The following is a 25,676-nucleotide window of genomic DNA, read 5'->3' on the forward strand; positions in this document are numbered from 1 at the left end:
TGGCTTGTAGTATGACAAGTGAGACTGTGAGAGAGAAGATTTAAAATTTTGGTGTGCTCATAATGAATTAACGAGTACCTACTTTACTCGGAGTCGGAGAAGAAGCTTCTATTAAGTTCGGTTATGTTATTTGGTAGTATCTTTTTGATGGCTGTTAGCTAAGAATGAAACCGAGTGGTACTGTGACATGCAGGTCCCACGTAAGGGTTGTCACGTAATTATACTTCATTTCTAAGGCTGATTCTCACCATACATATTTATTTATTATAAATACATGTCATATGATCATATGATGCAATTAATGAACATTAAAATCACACAAAACGCTCACTGATTACCAATCCATTGTTTTTGGACTCCTCACAAGCCTCAAACCTTTCTCTCTCTCTATCTCTCTATGCAAAACCACCCTCTTCCTTACCACGCATCTCTGCCAAACAGCACGTAACTCAACATAACAACCAAAGACCTGACTCTGAATCTGAGCCTTCTGTCAACAAAAGGTATGTTCTGTCTGTCTTGTCTCCATAAGGTTGATGAGATGGCATGTGGTTTTCTCTTTCTGTTTATGTTCAACTTTGATCGTGGTTTGTTTGACGACATGTTTGACAAGGGTTACTCTGGGTTGGTGTTACAATACGCTGAAACTTCTATTTCTGTCTATTTTCAACAGTCAAATCTGATTTGTAATCTTCGGAGATGTTTCTTGTTTCTTTAGCATTTTGGTTACGTTTCTTTGACGTGGAGGTTGTGGACGCGCTTCCACCGTGTTTGTGGTGGTTTTGTTCTAACATCCGGGTTATAGAGCATTGTTATTTGTGTTAGTTGTTTTTCTTTTGCCGACTTTGTTAAAAAACTGCTTTCTCTTTATTTTGGCAGTTACTTGCCTTTTTCTCTATCCTAAAACCTGGTAGAGTTTACCACCGTTATTGGAATATATGAATTTTGTTTTATATCTACCAATATTATGCTAGTCTCTCTGTTTCTTTATACCGGTGATTTTCTTGCTGAACTAATGGCTTTCAATTTTGAGAGTCCTTCTGCTCTGTAAAAGGAATTACGTATGTGTTGAAAACTTAGTTCTATTCTAGAAGGGAAAAGGAATAAAACTTGTTTTTGTCTTGCTTTATAATCTGTGCTTTTGGTTGCTAAGATCTTCTCTGGTTTCTAATTACATAAACTATTATTAGTTTCACAAGTGGATGATTTTTTTTTAAAAGGTAATGCAGATTTAACTGTATAAGATATTAAGAGTTTTGACAGCTACACCTCCTTGTTACATGAAATAAATCTTATTAGAGTGCGCATCTGTTTGTCCTTATCTTTTCCCTTACTTTTGACCCTTTCTAAATTTGACTCTCTTTGAGTTTGCATCTCGTGATTTCTAGAGCAATCGAATGGTCTTCTTCCCTCTTTCTAATTACTTTACCTTACTTTGCTTTTGTGGGAAAGAAATTCTGAAATAGATAAGATATCAGTCTTCTCAGTTCTTTCATCCTTCCTTTTGCACTTTTAGAAATTGTGAGAACCTTCCAAATCACAAGACTGGGATATGTTGCGAGCTTAAGTTGATCTGTTGTGGTGTATTGTATAACATGGTTCATCACATACAAAAATCTCCTGGAATTGTTGTTTGAGTATCAAAAAACAGGTATCTAATTAAAACTACTCTCTCTCAGTTGTCAAATGGTGTTAAGTAACCTTTTTCCTTTCATTTTTAGCATTGTAATTGCGCCTTGAGTGTTGGTCCTGATGGATTCTAGGATGATTTTAATTTTTTTTCTCTACATGGAAACAATTACGTAGAAACTCCTATGTGGACTGAAATCTTTGTATTATAGAGTGCATCAGCGTGTGCTTTTCTCTACTTCGTCTTCATTTGATAAGACCTTGCTTTGGCAAACTGTTAAAATTTATTTCTCGCTTTATTTAATCAGCATTGAATCTCCGTTGACAATTTATCTTACTATGCAGGTTGTAGACAACAATTTTTGCCGATATTTGAAGCATCTGGCAGCTGATCAAAATGAAGATTGATCATCCAACTAAACGGAAGTGTAGAGATATATGCATTTGATGAAGGGGAAATCAGAAAGAGTTAGGAAGAACTTTTGCAACCACAAAATTTGACCATCATTATTCTAATCAATAACTCTCAGCTGAGCAAATAATTTCTTTTTAGATGCAAACGTCCCAGAAACACCCAGCTTCATCCGGTTTCGATTTATACCACCAGCCTGTGCAAAACGTCGATCCCTACACTCGTTACCAAGTATTGCAAAGCAATTCTTGCCATGAAATCCATGATAGCAACAGTCAGGGAACCACTATCTCGTTTGAACCCTGCAAGGAGCAATACTTTACCCTTGAATCATCCCCAGCACTCAATGATCTCATAGGTTGTGATTCTCCTTCCTATGCCAGTGTATCGTCCAATTCCAACAGAAGTCCTTTTTCTCCGCATGCTTCTCATTCATACCATTCAGACCAGCATCAGTCATCTGACAACAACTATGGATCACCAACGAGTGCACACTCCAGTGCTGATGATAGCTATGAACTGAAGCACAAGCTCAGAGAACTTGAGATTTCACTGTTGGGGCCTGATTCAGAAATTGTTGACAGTTGTCACTGCTGCTACGAGGGTGGCCACCACGGAGCATCTCCAATGGCTAAATATAATTGGGATCAGGTTGTAGAAATGATTCCAAAACTAGACTTGAAAGAAGTCCTCAGTCGGTGTGCACAGGCTGTATCTGATGGTGATATTGAAACAGCGGTGGGATTTATGAATAATGTATTGCCAAAGATGGTATCAGTAGGGGGTGATCCAATCCAGAGGTTAGGGGCCTACATGTTGGAGGGTCTAAGAGCAAGGTTGGAGTCTTCAGGGAGCCTAATATACAAAGCCTTGAAATGTGAACAACCAGCAAGCAAAGATCTCATGAGTTACATGCACATCTTGTACCAGATTTGTCCATATTGGAAGTTTTGTTATGTATCTGCCAATGCTGTCATTGGAGAAGCAATGCAAAATGAATCAAGAATCCACATAATTGACTTCCAAATAGCACAGGGCACTCAGTGGATGCTGCTTATTCATGCTCTTGCATCTCGTCCTGGTGGAACACCTTTCATTCGTGTAACTGGTGTCGATGATTCCGAATCCTTTCATGCAAGAGGAGGAGGACTTGACATTGTAGGAAAACGGCTCTCAGAATATGCCAAATCCTGTAGAGTTCCATTTGAGTTCCACAGTGCGGCAATGTCTGGATGCGAGGTTGAACTAGAAAACCTTGTGGTTCTACCGGGGGAAGCTCTGGCTGTGAATTTCCCTTTTGTTTTGCACCACATGCCAGATGAGAGTGTGAGCACAGAGAACCACAGGGACAGGCTATTAAGACGGGTTAAGAATTTGTCACCCAAGGTTGTGACACTCGTTGAGCAAGAATCCAACACCAACACTTCCCCCTTTTTCCAAAGGTTTGTTGAGACATTGAGTTATTACAGTGCAATGTTTGAGTCAATAGACGTGGCCCTGCCCAGAGAGGATAAGCAAAGGATCAGTGCTGAACAACACTGTGTGGCTCGTGACATTGTTAACATGATAGCTTGTGAGGGGCCTGAGAGGGTGGAAAGGCACGAACTTTTGGGGAAGTGGAGGTCAAGATTTTCAATGGCTGGTTTTGCACCATGCCCTTTGAGTTCCTCAGTCACCAATGCAGTTAGAAATATGTTAAGAGAGTTCAATGGAAATTATAGGCTAGAACATATAGATGGTGCGCTCTATTTAGGATGGAAGAGAAGAGCCCTCTGTACATCTTCTGCCTGGAGATGTTACTGACTCACTGGCATACATCTATCTACGTCTGCATCTTCTTCTTCCTTCTTCTCTTGTATTATCATCTACTCATTTTTCTCTAGTATCACCATTTTCTCAACAGGACCACTACCTATCAAGATACTTATGCATATTTTTTTCGATAACTTTTCTCTAAACCTTTATACAAGACAAACAAATTTTAAATTTTATTCAACTAAACAAGAAAATTAAAAATAAAAATCCTCTGCAAGTAATTATTATAGTAAACTTTGATTGATTGCTCTATACGTAAAAAAATAAGAAGTAATTTTATAACATTTTAAATTAATAAATTGTATTATTATCTTTTAAATACGTGAATATACACTCTCTTCATATTTAAATTAAATTTCAATAAGCATTTTTTATCATCACAAAATTAGAAAAAAAAAACGTTAAAAATGGATTAAAGCATTTAAGTTTAACCTTTTAATAACGATTTTTTACAATGAGAAAAAAATATTAAATTCAGTTAGTGTACTGAAAATAGATTAAATCGAGTGAGAGGAGCTTATGACTGGATTATATCAACTGGGCAAGGCTATTATTATAACATATTTAGTTCATAAGGTTACCCTCTAATATATTCAGAAATCATTTTAGGTCTAACAAATCAGCTTATTTAACCATATGAGCTAATCAAATTAATCTTATAGGTTATACAAAGTCTGAAATTAAACTTATAACATATTTAGTTAAGTCACACATTTAACGTTTTTTGCTGCAAATTTGCAATTAGTTTTTACGGATGTCACATTAGATCATAAAACTATCTTCATATTAGATACATTAAACTCAAATTTTAAAAGGTCTCAAATTCACATAGTTATCTATCTTGACGTGAAATAATTTTCTCTACATCTTAAAATAAATTAGGCCTTTTAAGAAGGTATTTCTCATAGACAAGTGAAATAATGTATTTGGGCTTGTACATGGAGTGAACCGAATATTTTTTTTTTCAATAAAAACTAAGGATCACAAGTTTTTGAATTAAAAAAAAACACCAGTTAAAAATTGCGTGAAAAACAAATTTTGTCCTAAATAAAAAAAATCCATTTCAGAAAACAAGATTCATCTAAATTTAAAAGGTTAAAAACAAAATAAATCTTTTAAAAAGTGAGAAGAAAATGAATAATAAAATAAAGGGTGAAAAAATAGCTATCATTAAACATTAAAAAAAATCTAAGTAAAGGAATTTAAATAATGTCTCCTTTTTTCGGGTTATTCTCTAAATTTAAACAAATAAGATTCATATATATTGATTACAACCTAAGTTCAGACATGGTGGACCTTGTATAGTTTGAGATTCAGGTTTGGAACCATTGATTTGGCAAATTCTCCATTGAACCGTTATTATGGGACGCAGAAGCAAGGGTGGTCCACGAACCTTGTCATGCAAATCTCAAGCAAAAAACAAAAAACAACAACACTAATTAATTAAATAAAGAGCACTATTTTTCTATCATTCACATCCCATGCTTCCTTTCATTTTAATGCATTATACCAACAAATTCCTTCGCTCTGTCTCCCCAGTATCAATTCATATCGGCACTGGCAGGTAACAAATGTCTTTTTTCCATATTTTCATTTGCCAAATCCACAAATAATACTAACCTTTTTCAAGTTCTTAATTTTTAATCATATAATTAGCCTACAAAAATATCTAATCTAGAAACTGAATTTTCAATTTTGATAAACGACCCTCTTGCTATTCGATGCCTGAAGCTAGCAGTTTTAGACTTTGCCAGATTTTCATGGATTTTATTGTTATTAGATAAAGACAACAATGCCTTATATTTACAACATGAAATGTGCATGCATTATATTTACAAGTTTCATCTTGATACAAAATTCTCTTCCTTTTTTCTTGGTTAGGAAAGTGAATAATTTTCAACGTTTTGTTGAGGACGAAACATTGTTATTCACCCAAAAACACAAAGGAAAAGAGAAATGTGTGGTGTTAAGAAGAGAGGTTTCAAGGGTGAGTGAGTGAGCATGGAGGAGTTTTCAGGGAGGGGAGAGTTAAGGAGAATGCAGAGGGAGCAAGAGAGAGAGAGGAGGCGCATCCGTGACAGACAGAGGAGACAATCAATGACTCAAGAACAAAGGGAGAGACATCTTGCAAGACGCAGGAGAAACTACCAACTCAGAAGACAAAGAGCAGCAAATGCTCATCTTCCATACTCTTCTTTTCCTCAATTTCAACCTCCAGAATCAAGTGCTGGTGAAGCCAGCACCAGTGATGAGCTTCAGGGTTTGCCTTCTCCAACCTTTGCAGAATATGGAATCTTTCCTCAAGTCATTGGTTTCCCTCATCACCACCTCAACCTAGGACAACAAATGCTAAACATGGGAACCAAAGTGGTTCAAGGTGATTCATGTTAAGTTCACATTACCAATCTTTTGTTGTTTTCTTTTCAAGCTAACAAATTTATGTTTCATTCACTTTTTTTGAACAATAGGGTCATCGGTCCCCTTGGAAACTTTACTTTGTAAACCAGCCAATTCACCAAAGCGGATGCGACTAAATCATGTCAGAGGTCTTGCACGAAACCTGACACACTCCATTGTTAATCCTCCTTGTATTCGTTTGGTTGCATCAGAATTAATACCTAAGGAACATCAAGATGTATCAGTTGGTAAGTTTGGTGAGTGCTTTTAATGTAAAAAATAGGTTGTTAGCACTTTAAGTGTTATTGTTTTCATTTTTCAGGTAGCACAGTAAAATCATTGCGTTTGAATTGTGTGAAGCGTCTTGCCCGATCAAAAAATTCTTTTTATGAGGAGACTGCATATGAGAATGACCTTAAATTTCCAGCAGGAGGGTTCAGTTACTTGCTAGCAAGAACTTCATAGTCTTTATTTAACTCACTGATATAACTTATGGCATATACCTAAACTATATTTGAATGTAATTTATGCATATAGAAAAACTTATGTTTGAGGATTGATTAATATTTCTTTTGGTAAGATAATCATAACATACATTTCATGTAGATGTTTGTGAGGTAAATCATGATGATAGATTTTACTATATTCAGTTTTTTTCCTCTTTTAATTTACATGTTTTTATTATATTACATAAGTTTAAAGTGAAACTTTGTTTTCTGTCCCTACTTTTCCTTTGTCATAAAGTTGAGTTGACATTGGTTTGAATTTCCCTCCACACAAAATAATTTCACATTATGTAAGTATATTTTGCAGGTATGGCATGCATTTCCTTCATTGCTTTTATTACTATAATTTCTTTTAACATTTTTAACTTATTCAAACAAATGGCTAAAATGGCTAACACATATTGAAGATTAGTTTGTTGACTTTTACTAAGATTTTTAAAATGCATAGTTTAGAAATAAGGTTAAGGTTTTGAAATATTTTTGTACTTTTGACTATAGAAACTAGAGCTGTCAAAACGGTTAATTCGGCCCGACTCATCATGGGTTGATTACTTAATGAGTCAATCCAACCTGACTTACTTATTAGCAAGCTGAAAAAATTTGAACCCAGTCCGATCCACATGGGTTAAACGGGTTGGCTCACTAGCTCATTTAATTATAAGTTTTTTTTTAAGTAAAAAAATTACAATTTTTTTAAATTCAAATCTAAATAAATGTCACACTAAAATGATGTTAAACTCCAAAACAATTAAAAAAAAGTATCAAACAATCCAAGCGTAATCCAAAAAAGCATGAACAAAAGGCGAACAAATAAGTTTTTAATATTGATAATTTTTGTATCACTTGTCCATTTATAATATTATAATCTTAAATAGATAAATCTATAATATTTTTCTCTCTTGAAACATCTTCTTCTTTATCATCATCTACAATATAATAAAAAAAATGCTAACTAATAATATTGAAACACAATGTTCTCAGTGAGCCGAGTTGAAAACTAGCCCACATAAAAAAATAACATTTTTTTCAAACCCAACCCGGCTCAAACTCGTGGTGAGTCGGGCTGGCTCGCGAGTTAGAATCCATTTTGACAACACTAATATAAACGAAGGCGTTGTAGATATTAATTTCTCTCATATCTTTTACAAAAACCTTGTTTTTGAAAAACAAAATCAAGAGTGATGCTCCCTTCACCACCTCATCTTCTTCCTACACTTCTCCAATTTTTTTTAAATTCTAAATTTACCCTTTTTACTTTTTATTTTTATGTTTAATACATCATTTGGTACCTACTTTTAGGGGTTTAGTTCAAATTAATCTTACATTTTAAAAAAGCTCAGTAAGACCCCATATTTTGTTAAAAAATGTTTAATCTGATCCTTTTCGCTCACGCCGTTAAAAACATAACGGTGCAAATGCCACCGTGGCATCTCATAAGCACGTGGCACACGGTAATTGGTGGACTTAAATGATTTTTTAATTTAAAAAAAGTTTTAAAAAGTCTGTGCCACGTCATTGTCATCATCTCCAGACAAACCCTAAATTATCTCCAAGAAACCCTAGCCACCGCACCATCCAGCGTCGTCATCGCCATCCTCACCGGCAGTCATCCTCTCCAACACATCACATGCCACCACCAAAGCATCTTCTCCCTTTTGTTGCACATCCATCACCTCTGCATCTCACCTTCGTTCTCGCGCCACCACCCAATGCGATCCCTTGTTATGCCGCGACCACCAATCTTCACCATTTTCACCCTTGCACCAGCCAAATCGTCGTCGCGCCAGCAACACTGCCGTCCAATCTCCACCACAGAATCGTCCACCACTAACCACCAGCTGCTGCAGATTGCGAATCGCCACTCTTCTCTACCACTAATCGCTCCGCTGCTTGCCTCCACCTGCAACCATAATCAGACCTACAAGCAAATCGTGGAGACTTAGGGTTTCTCGCATTCTCGTCGTATAACTTTGGTGGTGGCATGTGATGCGTTGGAGAGGACGGCTGCCGGCGAGGATGACGGTGACGGTGTTGGATGGTGCGACGACTAGGGTTTCTTGGAAAGAAACTAGGGTTTGTCTAGAGATGGTGATGATGACGTGGCAAAGACTTTTTTAAACTTTTTTAAAATTAAAAAATCATTTAAGTCCACCTATTAAAGTATGTCACATACTTATGAGATGTCATGGTGACATTTGTAATGGGTGAGGGGAAAGGACTAGATTGAACATTTTTTAACGAAATATGGAATCTTACTGAACTTTAATTATTTTGAACCAAACCCCTAAAAACAAGGATACGATGTATTAAACCTATATTTATTTATTCCATAGGATGATATAAGTGCAGTGCAAATCATTTTCTAGAATGTTACTATAAAATTACTATTAAAAAATGTTACGATAGCATGACTATAGAAATATTTGAATAACTATTTCATAATTATTTTGATTATAAAGTAAAATTAGTTTGTAAAACTTCTCCTGTATTAATTTATTGAAAATATTTTTTAATTTATAAATAATTTATTCTTTTTAAATTATTAATTTTATTCTATAATTTCTCAGGATGAAATTTATTTAAACAAGTGTAAATAGGATAAAATTATTATTTAATCAATTTAAAAAATTAACAAATAAAAAAGGATGACAAAAGAATCAAAGGAAAAATATTCATCAACTAATTATTTGAAATCAATCTTACCAATCTCTGTCTTAATTAGGAATGATGAGAGTTTATTAAAATTAGTTTAGTTCACAATTTTTAGGAGATCAGAGACTTTAAGTAAGTTTTATTTTATCCTTCAAAAAAATTCATCTATTTATCTATTTCTACCCGTTACCTTAATCCCATCTTTTTTCAATGAATTTCAAACCAAGGGATTACCAAAAATAAAAAACATTCAAATTAAGAAAGATATAGTTTTTTTATGTTAATGTAATCAATTTTTGACAGGTATTTATATAAAATGTTTTTTAAAATAGTTTTGTTAATTAAATCACAGATGTAGTAACAGATACTTTTGAGCAGAATAAGGCAAGAAAGATGGAGGCCCATAGGCCCAAATGACCAAAGTGTTGTATTTATAAAGAGCCCTAATAAGAATACCAAACCACAGCTTCAATGGGTATAGCATGGGAAACGTTCTTCTAAACCTAGTTTCTTTCTGGTGCCGCCTTTCTTTCTCTGTCTCTCTATTCTTACATATTTCCATTACCTCTGTTATTTCGAAACCAAAATGTAGCCGATGACGATATCAGTTACCAAACACCATCTTTCGGGACTGAATGGCTCATAAAGCCTTGTTGTTATTCTGCAATTCTGAGGCTACTTGATGTTGTTTTTTTTTTTTTTAATTTTGTTATTGTGAAAACGGCTTCTGTTCTAGGGATTGAGGAAATTGTCGATTTGTTGGGTGCAAAATCTTGAATTGAAAATTTGGTTATTTAGTTTGGAAAATGTTTTGGTTAGGCTGCATGTACCAAGGGAAGGGTGTGGGCTAAAAGCTGTACCCTTGATCTTGAATGTGCCATAGTGGCTGTAGCTAAATCGAAACCGCTTGAGAAGCTAACTGGCCGGTTGTTGTGATATCCTTTTGGGATCTCTGTCAATAAATCTGCTTACCGAGCTTCTCACAATCACTTTTTCCGCTTAAAACTTAGTTAATTTTTTTGTTTGTGACGAGAAGGTGAGAAGAGGAAAATAAGCCTAGAATTACGCTTTTTCCGAAGATCCTTCTCTTACATGTAACACCCATGGGTCACTTTCCAGGCAATCTGCCTTGATTTTCCAGCTGATTGCGTCAATAGGTGCCTACAAAACATACTATCTTTTTTTTCCTCTGCCTTCAATTTTCACTGAATCATCTTTTTTTAGTAGGACCCTTATTGAATTTCTTTTCATCAAGCTGTTTTAATGATGTATGTCCACTATCTGACTTTAAATTCAACTCTTGGAATGTCTATCCAAACTACATAGCCAGTGTCGATGAGGATAACATTCACCAATACCATCTTTCGGGACTGAATGGCATTTTATGCCTTGCTGTTAATTCTGCAATTCTGAGGCCGTAGCTATGTTATATTAATTATTTGAATTAAACTAATAGATTTCAACAATATACATCCTAAAATTTGTAGAATTTCCAAAATGTTTTTCTTATTTTAACCAGTAGTCATATAAATTTTAATAATCTTTAGACATCATTGTTATTTTAAATATTGCCTTCTTGAAATCTCGTAGAAATTTTAGATTCCTAATATTCTTACATGCTTCTTGTGTTCCAATCTAATTCTGACCGTTATGTGCGTGTTTGAGTGCGTTTTATTGAATGTTGTAAGTTTTTGCTGAAAAGAAGGCCAATTTGCAGAGCAAGTGCGTGTATTATATAAAAATGACGAAACTTGCATTGAAGGTTGGCGAAAAGAATTGCGATTCTCCGTGCCTATCAGATTCACTTTGTTTTGATTATGGCCTCGAACAAGTCGCTACATGTTCTAGATTTTTCTTTTTCTTTTGATCGATTATTTTCACTGATATTTTGCAGGGTTTTTCATTTTATGAATTCATCAAGTGAAAGGTATTTTGATGTGATTTAAGAATGAGAGAAATTCTTTAAATATGTATACATCAATGATTTGGTTTTCCAAAGCTCAAACTTTATAAAGTTTTAAATATATGGTTATTGAATTGTGATAAGTGTGAAATATATGGATATTTAAAATCTAGATTTTGAAGTTTACTCAGACTGGAAAATATGGTCATCTATAAAGCAGATTGGTTTTTATATACCAAGATTGTGTCGGAAGATGACTAAATTGATCTTTTGTCCTCCATTCCGTTAAAACACATGATCTTGTGTTCATGCAGTACTATAACATTGGGGGATACATATTTTATATTTTATTTTATTTTAATGTTCGATATGCTTTTTGCAAGACGTTTATAATTCAAAATGATACGAAATAGAAGTTAAAGAATAATGAATTGAAAAAATGAAATCAAATTTGTTTGATAACTGGTAATAAGGAATGAAAAGAAGCTATTTGAAACAAACCTAAAATATCATGTTTCATACCCATTGGACCAAATTCAAATGAAATCAAAATTGTTTGATAACTGGTAATGAGGTAAGAAATGAAAAAAGTGAAATTTGAAACAGACCAAAAATATTCATACCCATTCGACCAAATTCAATTTTCCATTTTTGTTGATTTTCATCGAATATGACTTTGCCTTCTTTCTTACTCTTAAAGGCTTTGGAATATATTCCTTTATGTTTGAGCTCAAGGTTATCTTCTAAAAGATCATCTGCTTCAAAATTTTAAGCACTCAAGTTAAGACCATATTGGAAGTAACTTAATTGATATGCTTCAGTAATAAAATGAATGTTAATGTAGTCTAAGTCATCGAAAGTTGGGTTAGGCATTGTATTTTTGTCAGTATCAAAACATGGCCCTCTTCTTCCTTTTCATCCTCAAATTTTTAGATGTCAAGGTCTTCAAACATATACAAAACTCTTGATCCGGAAGAAAATAAACCATAATAATATTATGGTTGGTGTCATATTTGGTACCAAAGATCGAATTTGTGTGGATTTAATCATAAGAAAGATGCTAAACAAGGAAATTGAAGAATTTTCTTAATCATAAGAAAAACCAGAGAAATTAAAGGATCTTATAATCATAAGAAAGGTGCAAACCAAAGAAATTAAAGAATGTTAATTTGGAAATAAATGTAAGCAAAAACTTTGATTTTTAAATTTCTAAGCCAAGACACCACTGGTCAAAATATATTACCATAAATAATCTACAATACAATTAGTACTTTCAGATGGATTAGTCCGCATCAACGAACCTGAATCTAAAAACACAACATACACCAAATGAGATTTTCAGAAAACTATATTTATATACTACCCGCAGTCTGCCTTCTTTGACCTGATTATCCAGGTTCATGAGATAAGAAAAAACAAAACCAGCTTTCCATTAAAGATGAAAAATAACCTAACCTACTCGATAGTTCCTTACAATGTAAATATGACACAATAATGGGAGACACCCAAATACTAAGAAATGTAGACCAAGTTATGTATAGGAGCCGCATTCAAGCTTGTGGGATTGAAGGACATGTCTTGCAGCTTCCACGGCAACCTGTCCACTGACATAGTGCTGTCGACACACTGGCATGTAGACATCAACTCCACCAATCAATTCAATCTGTTTATCCTGTGTCTTCCTCAGGGTAAAGGAAGCAGGCCTTTTACATATTTCACATGTAGCAGTTAACTTGGTTACAGAATCAGCAAGGGGAATAATATCAATAACAGAACCAAAACTCCTCCTGCCAGTAAATACACAAACATTATGAGACAGCAATAGACAAGTACAAACAAATGGAACTTAGATTGAACAATTCAACATGGTGCTTGAAATTAAGCTTCACTAAAATGTTGAAACTAGCTAATCAGGTAATGAAAATCAACTTTGAGTTGAAGTTCCAAAAGACAAGTCAAACTGTTCATGGAACAGATTTATTTATATTCTTAATCAATTCAAAATTTTAACAAGGTCATTTATTTATACTGGGAACTTCACCAATCAAGACTTCAGACAACACCAAGTCAATTTGATTTCTTGACATCATATATTGATTTAACATTATATTTTACTATATATTTTTCAACTAAATAATAAAACTTATTAACATATAACTGTTAAAAAATATACATTTGTAAAGCATGTGTAGGACACCATAAAAGTATTACTTAAACTCGTTTTCAAAACAAAATGTAATTGTTGACACCCGATCCCATCAGAATAAAAATTTAGGCCAGGCCAAGTAAGTTGAATGAAATGGGTCATGAACACGCCTAACAATACTAACTTGCCATGTCATAACAAAAGCATCTAAAACTTTGGCTTTATTTCAACCCCACCAAACAAAAGGGGAATTTTAAACCTATATAGTATTACCTCATGTAGTTCCCATCTAATCCTGAAACTATTACTGTTTTTCCATCATCATCAGCAGCTTGACGGCAGAATTCATAAAGATCATCGAAGAATTGCGCTTCATCGATACCAATCACATCTAGCTGTAATCATATATCAGTGAAGAGAGTCAAAACAAAAATGCAGGCAGTAAACTAGTATATTTTGGATATGGAGGGAAATTATCAACAGCCACTCATCACATAGTAAAAGTATATAATTACAAATAAGAATCCATGTCCACAACCACACATTGAATTTTTTACTGTTTAAAGAGTAAATATAAATCATTAACAACGTGTTCAGAACATAAAACTATGATACCTTCTCATAAGCATCAATTCCAAATTTCTGCTTGAATGATGATAAGTTTGCCAGTGCCCAACAAGGTAATTTAGCACCATCATGTGTAACAATTGAGTCTAATCCATATCTTGTATCCTTGCTTGATTTAATTACTGCTACATTTCTGCATAAAAGAAACATAAAGTTTAAATATTTACCTTATGAAATATTACTGAACCATTCAGTGAGTTTCCCGGAAAATAAACAAATATAACAATCCGGAACCTACGTGCTATACTTCAAGAGCTATCACAGCTACATAAGTTTCAACTATCATTCTCAGTATCAAACATCCCGAATTAACTTTCCTTGCTTCCCAAAAGGGATGAGAAAGTATGAAACTGAAACCACTTATATCTAATAACTAGGTGTTACACGATTGGAAAATTGCACTCAAGATGAGCAGAATTTAAAATAAAAAACCAGCTAGAAGCACCTTAAGTTACGAGTAATGCAGTCAGGCTTAAGATACAGTATAGGGATCCAAAACCCACTGAAGCTCCTCATGCTCAGGGCCAAGCCAACATCCAATGCTGGGGGAAGATTAGATTCGTACCCAAAGGGTGTGATAGGACACCTCATTGTCTTACCAAAAAATACTTGTTTCAATTAGAGAAATTTTATACAAGAGACTTTTGCTTTTCGTAGGGGCGCAACAATAAAATTAAGCAAGGCAACATGAGTTCCAGAAACAGTAAATCTAGACCATTCAAACATGAGTCAACTAGGTATGTTTCTAAGAGAATATGAAATGACTATAAATGGATATACACATAAAAAACTGAGTACAAAGAACTGGATCATACTAATTGACATGCATAAAATAGATCTATATACATACCTTGGAGGGGAACTACTTCTTCCAGGCATAAGCATTGCCAAGGAAGCATACTCTCCAGCATTTACACATTCAAATTTAAAGAAATCAATTTTTTTGAGTCCAAATCACCATAAAGCTCGTAAGCCCCGAGGCATCCCATATCACTGAGTGCTCTTTACAAAATTACTTCAAAACAATTCATAGGAGTCTTGTAAGTGCCCATCATACACTATTGTTTGCCATTGCTGCATAATGTTTATCTTGTGGCATAATACTATTTAATAAGTGATTTATAATATTTATGCCCTTCACCAACCGAGCCTGAAATCCCAAGCAAGTTGGTCTAAGTAATCGTGTTTCTAGTCACACTTATAAAACAGAACATGCCCAACACAAATAAAACTGCACTCAAACTATATTTATGTTAAACACTGTTGACTACGACGTTGTCTCTAATTTGACACTAGATGATTACCCAATGGGCTTGACTCCAGATTCTAATGCTGCCAAAGCTGCACAGACACTGAGAACTGATGCAGAGTCCAATTGGACTTCTCCAAGGTCTTCTTGAACATAACCAGATATAACCAAAAATACAAGTCCTTCTCCACAGAGTTGTTGAATATGAAGAGCAGTTTGTAGATATCCCAATTTTGCGTATAAATACAGTATTAACAATATGAGCTTCCAATACCCGTTATCCGACAACAAACATGTGCATAGTGATTCTTTTTCCCTCTACACTATTTCCGGAATATGCATTGCTGCAGCATCAGAAAACAGGCTCTCTGCTGCGGGGTCAATCCAGTTCCTCACAAGAGCACATTTACCACCACCAACCTTCGAGATACACAGAGCTCTCGTGACCTAACCCAAGCTGGGTTTTTTCTCCAAGGCTAACCTCAAAGCTGAAAATACCCGACCAGTGATGATTGCATCCAATATGGCGTTGCAAAGAAAAAGTATTTCCAATTCAAAGTACAAAACACATAATGACTTTGGGCACCAATAGTTTCAAGCATGGCACACCTATAACTCACCATGACAATCTACATTAAGCAACCAACTATTCAAGCAGAAAATTAAGATAAACAACAAACAAACAAAATACTTCAGGTAAAAGGGTTTTACTTTTTAATAATAAAATTACAGATAAATAGAGAAGAGTATACCTGCCGTTGGCAGTTTCCAATTGAATCCGACGGAGGAGCGAGGTGGTTTTTCCAGCGAACATGGGCCCCACTATGACGTGGATCTCACCGGAGGAAGGTGGCGAGGGCTCTGTTTGCAAGCTTCGGTTTTGATTGGTGCAAGTGAAATTATTGGACGAAAAGGGAGGTGGGTTGAGGCGGAGAAGACGATTAGGAATTCGACGTGAGCTGCTGCGGAAAGAAAATCGAAGCGTGGGTTGAGAAGGTAGTGAAAAGAGAGGAAAAGGAGAGGCTTTGGAAGAAAAAGCGGAAAACTTTGGGTTGAGAAGGGACTTCATGGCGTTAAGGGGTTTAAGGGTTTTGGTACTAAGAACAAAGACTTGGGAATTTATGCAGTTTGAGCTGGAGGGAACACTCACTGTTCTAAAATCTTAGCTGAACTTAGGAATGTGTTTCACAAGAGCTATACGTAAAATTTCCCTATTGTAGGTCATAAATAATGGTCCTCAAATGCACCATTTCATTTAGATTTCATCTAGCCAAACCTTATGAATTGAACGTTCATTCCGCAAATTTTTGTGTAATTACTTTTTTTATTTCTATATTTACGTAAATTTTACGTTTTAGTCATCTTATTTTGAAATCTTTTATATTTTAGTTAATGCACATATTTTTTAATCGAATTATTTCTATTGTCATCCATTGTAGATATAAAATATACTACACTAAAAGCAGATTAAAAATGAACATTATAAACTAAATTGACTTTTAAAAAAGTTTTTATATAGGAATTAAAACGAAAAACAAAGACATGAAACTAAAAGTTAAAAATATGTAATGACTAAATTAATAATTAAATATTAACTTCTTTTTTTCAATGCATGTTAATCAATCAGGCCCTGTTATTTCAAAAGCATGTATTTTTTTTATAATTTAATACCTTAATCATGTTATTTCTATAATTATGTACCCAAATTTAATATAAATGAAACACCAACCACTAAAAAAATATTGTTATTTGGTTGGTTATTTTATGAAGGTTATAAAAACATTTCATAAATTAATATTATTTAAGATGATTATAATAAGTTTAGTTGTTTTGAGTTCTCAAAAGATAAATAATAATAGAGATTTTAATTATTTTTTTTAAAGGTATATGATCTTTATAAATTAAGATACATTTTTCATCTTTTATTTTTCTTTCTATACTCAAATTTTACCAAAATCTTTTTTTCTATACTTAATTTTCCTACACTTTTAACACTTTTCATATTTCTTGTTTTCTTTGAGCGTTCTCTAAGTTTGTCCTCAAACTTTTCACGCATTCGTCAGTTCATTCGTCATTAATCATTCTTTTGTCTCTAATCAACAACATCATCGTTCTTGATTCATTTGTCATCGCGTCAACTATGGTCACTTTGTCATTAAACCTAAGCGTTATAGTGAGTTGATCAACCTAGACATACCGGTGAGTTCATCGGTCAACTATTACTCATTGGTCATTAATTGTCTTGCACGTGTATAATCTTCTATTCCAACATTATTTAGGGTCTTTAAAATATATTTTTATTTAAAGTATTTTTTAAAAATTTTGATCCAAACTTTGAAATATGAGCTGAATAAAAATTTGATGAATATACTACTTATGTCTTATTATTTGACTAATCACAATAAACAATGAAAAACATCATAGAACTTTTAGTTTAGAGATTTAGATTTATTTGTAAGTTATTTATAAGTATGAAATAGCAAAAGAAAAAGAATGTAATTTCTTTTTACTGAAACAGATTTTTTCTCTATAAATAATTGTTTTTCTTTCATACATGCTATTGTGTTCATAGTTAAAAATTACCATGCATTAGAATAAATTATATATTTAAATGTGAATTGCTTAAAATCTCACAAACTTATGTAATGAAACTTTTGTTTCTAGACATGGATGGTTTGTGTGGTTTGCTAGAAGGATTAGAGAACATTATTATTTTGTAACATAACATCAAAGTCAAGATGGCCGAGTTGGTCTAAGGCGCCAGTTTCAGGTACTGGTCCGAAAGGGCATGGGTTCGAATCCCATTCTTGACAATTGTTTTGTTTTTAATAAAACCTTCGTTTTCATTCTTGACAATATGTTTGATTTGTTTGTTTCAGGCTCCTGAACCTGGCGTTGGATGGTTGGGGTGGCAGGTGTTCCTGCTGCGATTTCATGTTAATGTTGTCCCTTCCTGAGTCTCCTAGATGGCTCTACAGACAGGTAATGCTGTTTGTAAAACATCTTCTTTTCTCTGCCATGCCATGAAAATTGAAAATTTCTGCCATTCATTTTCAGAGATTCATAAATTACAAAGAGATCGGGACGAAAGAGTTGCTTAAATGTTTGCCGGGTGACTGGTTTGAGTCTCATGCATAATTAATTGAATAAATTATAACATTTTCCCCTGTTAGGAGTCATTCTTAAGCATGACAGAAGCTCTGGCCACTTCTGCCACATTCCTCCTATTTGCAGGTTTCTCCCTCATGGGTCTTGGGAAATTGCTTCAGAAAGGCTTCAAACCTTTCCCATTATAACTTATTTCAATGAACTCTGGAAAATGTTATAATAAATAGGGTTTATTCAATTAATTTTCATTTTGAAAAATTATTACGAGAAAAGTAAATTTATGCTTAGACGTGTTAATTTACAAGTATTCTTAGGGTGCTCCTAATTTTACACTCACAACACTATAAGCATCCTAACAACACTTTTTATTTTATTTATTTTGTAGAACTTCACTTTATCAATCGTATTAGTTACTTTGTGATTGTACTAGCAAACAACGGTGAGACATTTAGTGTAAAATGATAGTTGTAGCTCGGCTGTTAAATAAAATGTTAAATAAATCTGAAGTCCAATTCGTGAAGAACATAATTTGAAACTTTACACTATGTTTGGAATGGTGGAAAGGAACGCAGAACAGATATAAGAATCTGATATTGCTTTAGAAAAGATGGGGGTTAGTAAATGGACCCAATACTTTTTAGTTCACCCATTTTGAACAGAAAGAGGAAAAAAGACTGGGTTTTGTTTAGTTAAAATATCGAACCATCCTTATGGTAACAACTAAATAGGACGAACTTTTTTTACCTTTCTTTCTCTTCAATTTTTTTTTCTCTTTAGACAGCTTAAAAATAATATATACTTAATTTTCTTCTTCTTTTATTTTTTATTTTCACAATCTTTCTATTATAGACAAACACATCCTTTGTTTGAACAGATTTTGAGTAAAATGTTTGCCAAAGTCGAGTATGAAAAATAATAGCTTATTATAATTAATTTAAAAACAAATGGCAAACTTGCTACTACAATTTTTAAAATAACAACTAAAAAGGAAGTTGTTGAATTGGTGGAAAACTTAGTCAATTATTTATATATAATCATCATAAAAAGAAATCATTTATGTGAGAACATAAGTTTGTAACTCGTATAGACACTAAGACATCCCTTTAAAGAAGTTTGATTGGTAGGGATTGAATTACTGTTAAAAGATGTTGAATATATGTGTAGATGGAGATGGTCGAATTCGATTTTATTTACTGGTTTTCTATTTTTCATTTTTCTCTTGAAATGACGTAAGTTGAATAGTTTGAAAGCCACTTTTGAGTATAAGTTTTGAATAATACTATAGGGTAGCAGCTTAGTGATAGAAACGTAAGAATTCAACAATCTTCGTGAGATCTTCCTACGTTCCGATATGCTTTAGAGTTCAAACTTTTGTTAAGATAAACCAGTAGCATCTCACCAAACAGATTCGCCTTTTGATGATGCAAGCAATGAACTCCATACTTTAAAATGAATGAAAGAAAGAGAACACCGACACCCGATTCTTCAAAACCTTAGATTAGAAAGTGAAACCATCCAAACAAACTGCAGGACAAAACATACCTGCTCTGCCAGCTAATTGGTGATTATTATATGCGACAGGAAGATTTGAAAGGGAAAAAAGAAAATGAAAATCAAGATGTAAGTGCTAGATGAGGAAATTTTGTACGGCAAAAATGATGCAATCTGTGGTGGAATTAAACTGCGAGGTGGGGCTATGATTTGCCATACAGATGTAACTTGGAACTTGATATGGTAGCATGCAGCGGCTCAGCCGCTTCACCACAAGGACAACGTACTCAACCCAGGGTCCTACACCATTCCCATTCCCTGTTTTCATATCACTACCCACCTAAACATGTCCCAATCCCACCATGTACACAGCCTTTTCACTACCAAACATATCTCTCCATCTGGGTTAAGATCTTCCCCACTTAGATAACGCCACGATCTAAACGGTCTTAACTCAGTTATCAGAATCCTGCTTTTTACTCTTTCCAGACTATATTAAAAAAATGTTTTGCTAAAGCCTTTTCTGTCGTTTTTAGATTTTTTTACAATTTTCAGTTGAAGTGCCGAGAAAGCACTTGCAAGCCATCATAATTCATAAACCTAGTCCTTAAAGAGGATTCTCGATGCCATACAATTTCCTGCTTTACCCAGCCTGTGTTGTCGATTTCAGAAAGAACATATTCCATGTTTTATTTCTCAACTTTTAAGGCAAGCATATCGCAATACTCATGGCAAAGAAACATGAAATAAGGAATCAAATCAAGTGCTGCTTATAAAATATAAAATATTTGTATACGTTTCAGAGTACCAGTCGAATCGTCAAAAACACCACGCTCCACAGTCCATCTAGCATATGTAATACCCTGAGCAGTATCTGAAAAACGAAACCATGCTATATGTTGACCTAAGAGAGATTATGGACACAAACAATCCTGGTATTTCAGTAGAAGCTCTGTACTTTCATTACGAGCGCGCAACTTAATTACCATACAATAATACTATCAGAAACCCTTTTCCCAAAACTAGGGTCATATAAACAAAAGGAACCAACCTAACAACCCAAAAAAACAACCATGTAACACCAGGACACACGAGCAATCGAAACAAGGGAAAGCAAACTCCCATATCTAGCTATATCCATACATCTAAAAGGGTCAGTCTATAGCCGTTAGCTTCATCTAACTTCAATAAAACCAGCTCCATTTCCAACTATCATGGCCACACTGTACAAACCATCAAAATCACTATATATACAATAATCAATTACATTGTATAAGTACCACCTTCCCAAGTAGCAATGTAATCATTTAGCTAAGAGCTCGAAGTAGACGCCTCTTGTCTTGATTCCCTCAAATATCGAAGCAGCGTTTCGGCCTGTAAAAAACAAGCCAGAAGTTTAATATCCAGGTCATTCTTTAAGATACCACGAATCCCCAACAACTTGCATCATATGCACATTAATGCTGAAGAAAATAATCAATCGAATTAGTATGTAGTAACTTTTTGACCGGGCTTTTGCAAAAATGATTTTGAATGAAATTTATTTTATAAAATTGACTTCTATTAGAATTTCTGTCGAAGTAATTTTTTTTTACGCCATTTAAAAACAACTACTTAGATTGCATAAACTAAAACCCAAATCTGGATCCAAGATTAATTTGTCAAAATAGAATTAAACGTGTGAACATTCACTTATAATTATGTTAATTACCTCGTCACTTTATTGGTAATTTTTTTTTACGCCATTCAAAAACAACTACTTAGATTGCATAAACTAAAACCCAAATCTGGATCCAAGATTAATTTGTCAAAATAGAATTAAACGTGTGAACATTCACTTATAATTATGTTAATTACCTCGTCACTTTATTGGTAATTTTTTTTTACGCCATTCAAAAACAACTACTTAGATTGCATAAACTAAAACCCAAATCTGGATCCAAGATTAATTTGTCAAAATAGAATTAAACGTGTGAACATTCACTTATAATTATGTTAATTACCTCGTCACTTTATTGGTAATTTTTTTTTACGCCATTCAAAAACAACTACTTAGATTGCATAAACTAAAACCCAAATCTGGATCCAAGATTAATTTGTCAAAATAGAATTAAACGTGTGAACATTCACTTATAATTATGTTAATTACCTCGTCACTTTATTGGTATTTTGGATGACTCGATGTAAAACCAGAACACTTAATACGACGATTGAATTGAAGTTTGTTAGTATGACGAGACTGAATACAAATTATGATAAAAGAAAAAGGGGGGGTTTGATTTGACTGACCTTGTGCTTAGCTCGAACACTCCCAGTTTGAGAAAGGGCAACGAGAGGAGGAATCCCACCCTCTCTGACAAGAAACCCTCTGTTTCTGATACTGTCAACACAGAGCTGAAGAAGGGTCAGAACAGCGAACTCCTTCCCCTTAACAGACCCATCCTCAATGGCTTCCACAAGAGCAGCGATCCCACCTTCTTCCACAATTGCGTCCTTCCCTTCCTGAATCCCTGCCAGGCTGTTCAGCACCACCATGGCCTTTTCCGCCATGCCGCTCCCCTGCTCCGCCACCATCTCCACCAGCGGCTTCACCGCACCGGCGCTCACTGCCCTCTCCTTGTTCTGCCTCACGGAACACAGCTTATAAAGGGTCGTCAGCGCGTCCTTCTTCCCTCTGCTCGAACCGTTCAGAAGAAGCGAAACCAAGGGCGGTATCGCTCCGGAAGCCCCGATGGAGCTTTTGTTCTCTTCCACCAACGCCAGGCTCAGAAGCGCGCATGCCGCGTTCTGCTTCGAAGTTTCCGTTCCCGTTTTCAGCACATAAATCAGCGACTTCACTGCTCCGGCATTGGTTATCAGCATTTTATTGTCCTCGTGGAGAGATAGATTTAACAGCGCGGTTACCGCATGTTCCTGCGTCCAAGGATCACTACAACGGAGAAGAGGAACAAGAACAGGCACCGCGCCTGACTCCGCAATCAAAATCCGGTTGTCGGCGCGGTTCTTCGCTAGCAGTCGGAGCTTCGCCGCCGCGGAGCGCTTTACCGCCACCGACTGCGACTGGAGGCCGTCGATGCAAATCTTCACCGTCGGCTGGAGATCCTCCGGCGAAATGCTCTCGATAATCTCCGTGGAGAAGCTCTCCCTCTGCAGGAAACCCGTGCAGGGCTCCGGCTCCGGCTCCGGCTCCACTTCTCCAGATATATTGTTCTTCTGCACGCATTCCGGTGATGGGAGTGTCGCAAGGCGCTGCAGCTCGCCGGAGATGTCGCTGCTACATGCGGAGAAATCACTGAAGGCCTGAGAGAGGTCGAGGAAGTCCTCCTCTGCCGGTGAGGACTTCAAGGATTTGTTGTTCCGTGACGCGAGCTCGCCGAGGCGGAGGTCGACGACGGAGTCAGTGAGGTTCTCCGATAGACAGGTGGATTTCTCGGTGAAGGAGCAGCTGCTGTCATCATCTTGGAAGAAATTGGAGCGTATCGTGCGCATGGACCTTCCTATATGACGCTGCGTTTTGGACGAAACGGAAGAGTGGTACTGGTAACTTCTGGCCAAGGGGAAACGGCTCGAATTAGACCGTGATTCCTCCAGCGAAACCATTCTCGAAGCTTCCACGCGCACAAATTGGGAATTAGGGTTCCGTGTAGTGAGGTATTTACGTTTCTTAGCTCAGAGTTTCATAGTGAAAATAAAGGAAGTGAGTGAAGGCAGCGCCAGGTTGAAGACGACGAATAATAAGGAGAAGAAGAATAACTGTTTGAGTTTTCTATTTTCGTTTTATTATTTGGCTGTGAATGGTGAACGCATTGGTATCCGGGACGGACTATTCTTACTGGGCGTTCAGATTTTTAGTGTAACAGTCGGTGCTGATAAAGCAGAATCTTATAAATGGACGGTTAGAAATGTGTGGGGGGAGGTGAATGAATTGAAGAATGGGTTTGGGATAGTATCATGTGGGGTCGTGGGCGTCGGTCAGAACCGTCGTCGTTTTGTGGTAGCTTTTTTTAACTTCAGTTGGTGTCTGGATGTAATTACTGAAAAGCCCTCAGCGGGTTTGCCTTGGTATGGTTTGGTGACATGGGAATATTCTGGTGGAGGGAGGTGTACGAAAAGAGTCGAAGACAGTTGTTAAGTGTAAGGAACAAGTGGCACGTGTTGGCCTGATGAGGACAGGGGTTTTGCAGTTTACCTTAAACTTATTATATCTGCGCCGTATGATCTAGTGATCTGTATTATCTGAGTTATTTATTGCAAGTCAAAGTGTTTTTATGGGACGTAACAGAAATATGTTTTATGGGACTGTGCCTTTACCTTATTTAGCTATGACATTAGACACACAGGTATGAATTGGCATATTGCATGGACATTTTTATCCCTATCTTTTCTATTTTTTTTAATTTTTAAATAAACAATGTTTTATATTTTAAATTATAAATACTTTCATCTTCCTCAAGTTTCATTTTTTTCTTATCCTTTTAGGTCTCCCCAAGTTATTATAGCCACTTCACTTCTGTGGTGGCCCTATACAGCTCTAAAATGAAATCAATCCTGCTGAATCACCTACTACTGTGCAAATTATAGCTCACTAACTTTCTAATCAACTCTATTAAATTCTCAAATTTTACTCTTTTAACTAAAATTATTACTCCTTTTTATTCTTTATTCAACATCGTATTTTAAAAAGTGATTCTTTTTTATTTACTTTTTGTTTTTCTAATATTGGAAAAATTTTAATTATCATTTACTTTTCACTTATTTTTATTACTATTTATATCTATCATAAAAATACACAATCTGTTAAAAAGATTTAAAACCCCCAATCTAATACAAGTCTAAATAACTTGTGCATATATTAATTTTTAAATTTTGTTAAAAATCTCAAGCTATGCCATTTAAACTTGTATAGTTAACAATCATTTAACTCTGTACAAAAACGTCACCTGGTGAAACATGTTTCTTCATTTTTTTTTAAGTCAATCATGTGTTTTGAATTTTCAATAAATATAGTCGAGATATTGAAGCTTTCAATAGTTCAATTACATCTTTTAAATGTCACACCAATGCTAAACATTTTTAGAAACTAAAAATGATGACTTTTTATGAGAAAAAAGTTATAGTTTACTCTAAACTAAAAAGTATAACGTAGCATTTAATATTTATTTGAATTAAAATATTGTGTAAATTTAGTTCATTTTAAATCAGTAATATAAAAGTTACTTCTAGAAAGACTTTAATCTTGAATTGCAAGACCAGTAAGCATTGAGTTTAATCCTATTGAATAAGATTTCAAATCTAATTAATATATATATATATATATATATATATATATATATATATATAATTAAAAAATGAGATAATATTAAAAATAACAATAAATTCCTCAACAAAACTAATCATCAATAAAAAAATAAAAAAATATATTATGCTAATTATATAGTTGAAAATTTCAAAATTATATTAGATAATAGGAGATACATAATATTGAGTTCGAGTAAAATTTGTAAAAGTACTAAAAAAGTAACCAATTCTATTAATATGTTATTTATTATTCTGAGTATTAACAGGCGATTTCTTTATCTGTTGCCTACATTTATTGACAGGTTTCATCTCTCAACTATCATACTATAATCAGTTTTAACTTTTACATTAATTATCTACCAAGTATCATACAAATTTAACTCTAATATAAAACCAGTGAACACGTGGATAAATATTCAATTGGAAATCCCTGTGCCAATGGT

The 25,676-nt window shown here is 34.6% G+C and overlaps 4 protein-coding genes and 5 non-coding genes across 15 annotated transcripts; 7 read left to right on the plus strand and 2 right to left on the minus strand.

The window, feature by feature from the left end:
- The first annotated feature begins 301 nt into the window (after positions 1-301).
- On the plus strand, positions 302-3,941 carry LOC108343534 (scarecrow-like protein 13). 6 transcript variants are annotated; one of them, XM_017581878.2, is made up of 3 exons: positions 302-503; positions 1,517-1,651; positions 1,975-3,941. In XM_017581878.2, the coding sequence occupies exon 3, from the start codon at positions 2,183-2,185 to the stop codon at positions 3,842-3,844; it is 1,662 nt and encodes a 553-aa protein (XP_017437367.1). In that variant the 5' UTR covers positions 302-503; positions 1,517-1,651; positions 1,975-2,182; the 3' UTR covers positions 3,845-3,941. The 6 variants fall into 6 exon arrangements, with proteins under 6 accessions (XP_017437367.1, XP_017437366.1, XP_052734969.1 ...); XM_017581877.2 differs by lacking the exon at positions 1,517-1,651; XM_052879009.1 differs by lacking the exons at positions 302-503; positions 1,517-1,651 and adding an exon at positions 530-624.
- A 1,404-nt stretch (positions 3,942-5,345) lies between these two features.
- LOC108343392 (uncharacterized) lies at positions 5,346-6,737 on the plus strand. Its single transcript, XM_017581647.2, has 4 exons — positions 5,346-5,420; positions 5,738-6,233; positions 6,325-6,501; positions 6,576-6,737. Exons 2-4 carry the CDS (start codon positions 5,858-5,860, stop codon positions 6,716-6,718), a joined length of 696 nt encoding a protein of 231 aa, XP_017437136.1. The 5' UTR covers positions 5,346-5,420; positions 5,738-5,857; the 3' UTR covers positions 6,719-6,737.
- A 3,263-nt stretch (positions 6,738-10,000) lies between these two features.
- LOC128197619 (small nucleolar RNA SNORD96 family) lies at positions 10,001-10,089 on the plus strand. The gene has a single exon (XR_008250247.1). It is a non-coding gene; the product is annotated as a small nucleolar RNA SNORD96 family (small nucleolar RNA).
- Positions 10,090-10,294: 205 nt separating this feature from the next.
- Positions 10,295-10,399, plus strand: LOC128197596 (small nucleolar RNA snoR109). Its single transcript, XR_008250226.1, has one exon. It is a non-coding gene; the product is annotated as a small nucleolar RNA snoR109 (small nucleolar RNA).
- Positions 10,400-10,740: 341 nt separating this feature from the next.
- On the plus strand, positions 10,741-10,829 carry LOC128197620 (small nucleolar RNA SNORD96 family). Its single transcript, XR_008250248.1, has one exon. It is a non-coding gene; the product is annotated as a small nucleolar RNA SNORD96 family (small nucleolar RNA).
- Positions 10,830-11,127: 298 nt separating this feature from the next.
- Positions 11,128-11,253, plus strand: LOC128197644 (small nucleolar RNA snoR86). Its single transcript, XR_008250272.1, has one exon. It is a non-coding gene; the product is annotated as a small nucleolar RNA snoR86 (small nucleolar RNA).
- A 1,391-nt stretch (positions 11,254-12,644) lies between these two features.
- On the minus strand, positions 12,645-16,546 carry LOC108343391 (thymidine kinase a). The gene is made up of 4 exons (XM_017581646.2): positions 16,089-16,546; positions 14,076-14,220; positions 13,734-13,855; positions 12,645-13,101 (listed from the first exon to the last, which is right to left on the minus strand). Exons 1-4 carry the CDS (start codon positions 16,403-16,405, stop codon positions 12,846-12,848), a joined length of 840 nt encoding a protein of 279 aa, XP_017437135.1. The 5' UTR covers positions 16,406-16,546; the 3' UTR covers positions 12,645-12,845.
- Positions 16,547-18,068: 1,522 nt separating this feature from the next.
- On the plus strand, positions 18,069-18,149 carry TRNAL-CAG (transfer RNA leucine (anticodon CAG)). Its single transcript has one exon. It is a non-coding gene; the product is annotated as a tRNA-Leu (tRNA).
- A 2,724-nt stretch (positions 18,150-20,873) lies between these two features.
- LOC108343362 (U-box domain-containing protein 4) lies at positions 20,874-24,250 on the minus strand. 2 transcript variants are annotated; one of them, XM_017581595.2, is made up of 2 exons: positions 22,225-24,250; positions 20,874-21,309 (listed from the first exon to the last, which is right to left on the minus strand). In XM_017581595.2, the coding sequence occupies exons 1-2, from the start codon at positions 23,533-23,535 to the stop codon at positions 21,247-21,249; spliced, it is 1,374 nt and encodes a 457-aa protein (XP_017437084.1). In that variant the 5' UTR covers positions 23,536-24,250; the 3' UTR covers positions 20,874-21,246. The 2 variants fall into 2 exon arrangements, with proteins under 2 accessions (XP_017437084.1, XP_017437085.1); XM_017581596.2 differs by having other exon boundaries at positions 20,874-21,398.
- Between the last annotated feature and the right edge of the window lie 1,426 nt (positions 24,251-25,676).

The sequence above is a fragment of the Vigna angularis genome, chromosome 6, assembly GCF_016808095.1.
Source record: "Vigna angularis cultivar LongXiaoDou No.4 chromosome 6, ASM1680809v1, whole genome shotgun sequence".
NCBI classification, from domain to species: Eukaryota; Viridiplantae; Streptophyta; class Magnoliopsida; order Fabales; family Fabaceae; genus Vigna; species Vigna angularis.

Coding starts and splice junctions, on each gene's coding strand:
- LOC108343534 (XM_017581878.2), top strand. CDS start 2,183: ATGCAAACGTCCCAGAAACACCCAGCTTCATCCGGTTTCGATTTATAC.
- LOC108343392 (XM_017581647.2), top strand. CDS start 5,858: ATGGAGGAGTTTTCAGGGAGGGGAGAGTTAAGGAGAATGCAGAGGGAG. Junction 6,234..6,324: donor GGGAACCAAAGTGGTTCAAG/GTGATTCATGTT, acceptor TTTGAACAATAG/GGTCATCGGTCCCCTTGGAA. Junction 6,502..6,575: donor ACATCAAGATGTATCAGTTG/GTAAGTTTGGTG, acceptor TTCATTTTTCAG/GTAGCACAGTAAAATCATTG.
- LOC108343391 (XM_017581646.2), bottom strand. CDS start 16,405: ATGAAGTCCCTTCTCAACCCAAAGTTTTCCGCTTTTTCTTCCAAAGCC. Junction 14,221..16,088: donor TTGGAAACTGCCAACGGCAG/GTATACTCTTCT, acceptor TCTTTTATGCAG/AAATGTAGCAGTAATTAAAT. Junction 13,856..14,075: donor GAATTGATGCTTATGAGAAG/GTATCATAGTTT, acceptor ATATGATTACAG/CTAGATGTGATTGGTATCGA.
- LOC108343362 (XM_017581595.2), bottom strand. CDS start 23,535: ATGGTTTCGCTGGAGGAATCACGGTCTAATTCGAGCCGTTTCCCCTTG. Junction 21,310..22,224: donor GTGTTCGAGCTAAGCACAAG/GTCAGTCAAATC, acceptor TGTTTTTTACAG/GCCGAAACGCTGCTTCGATA.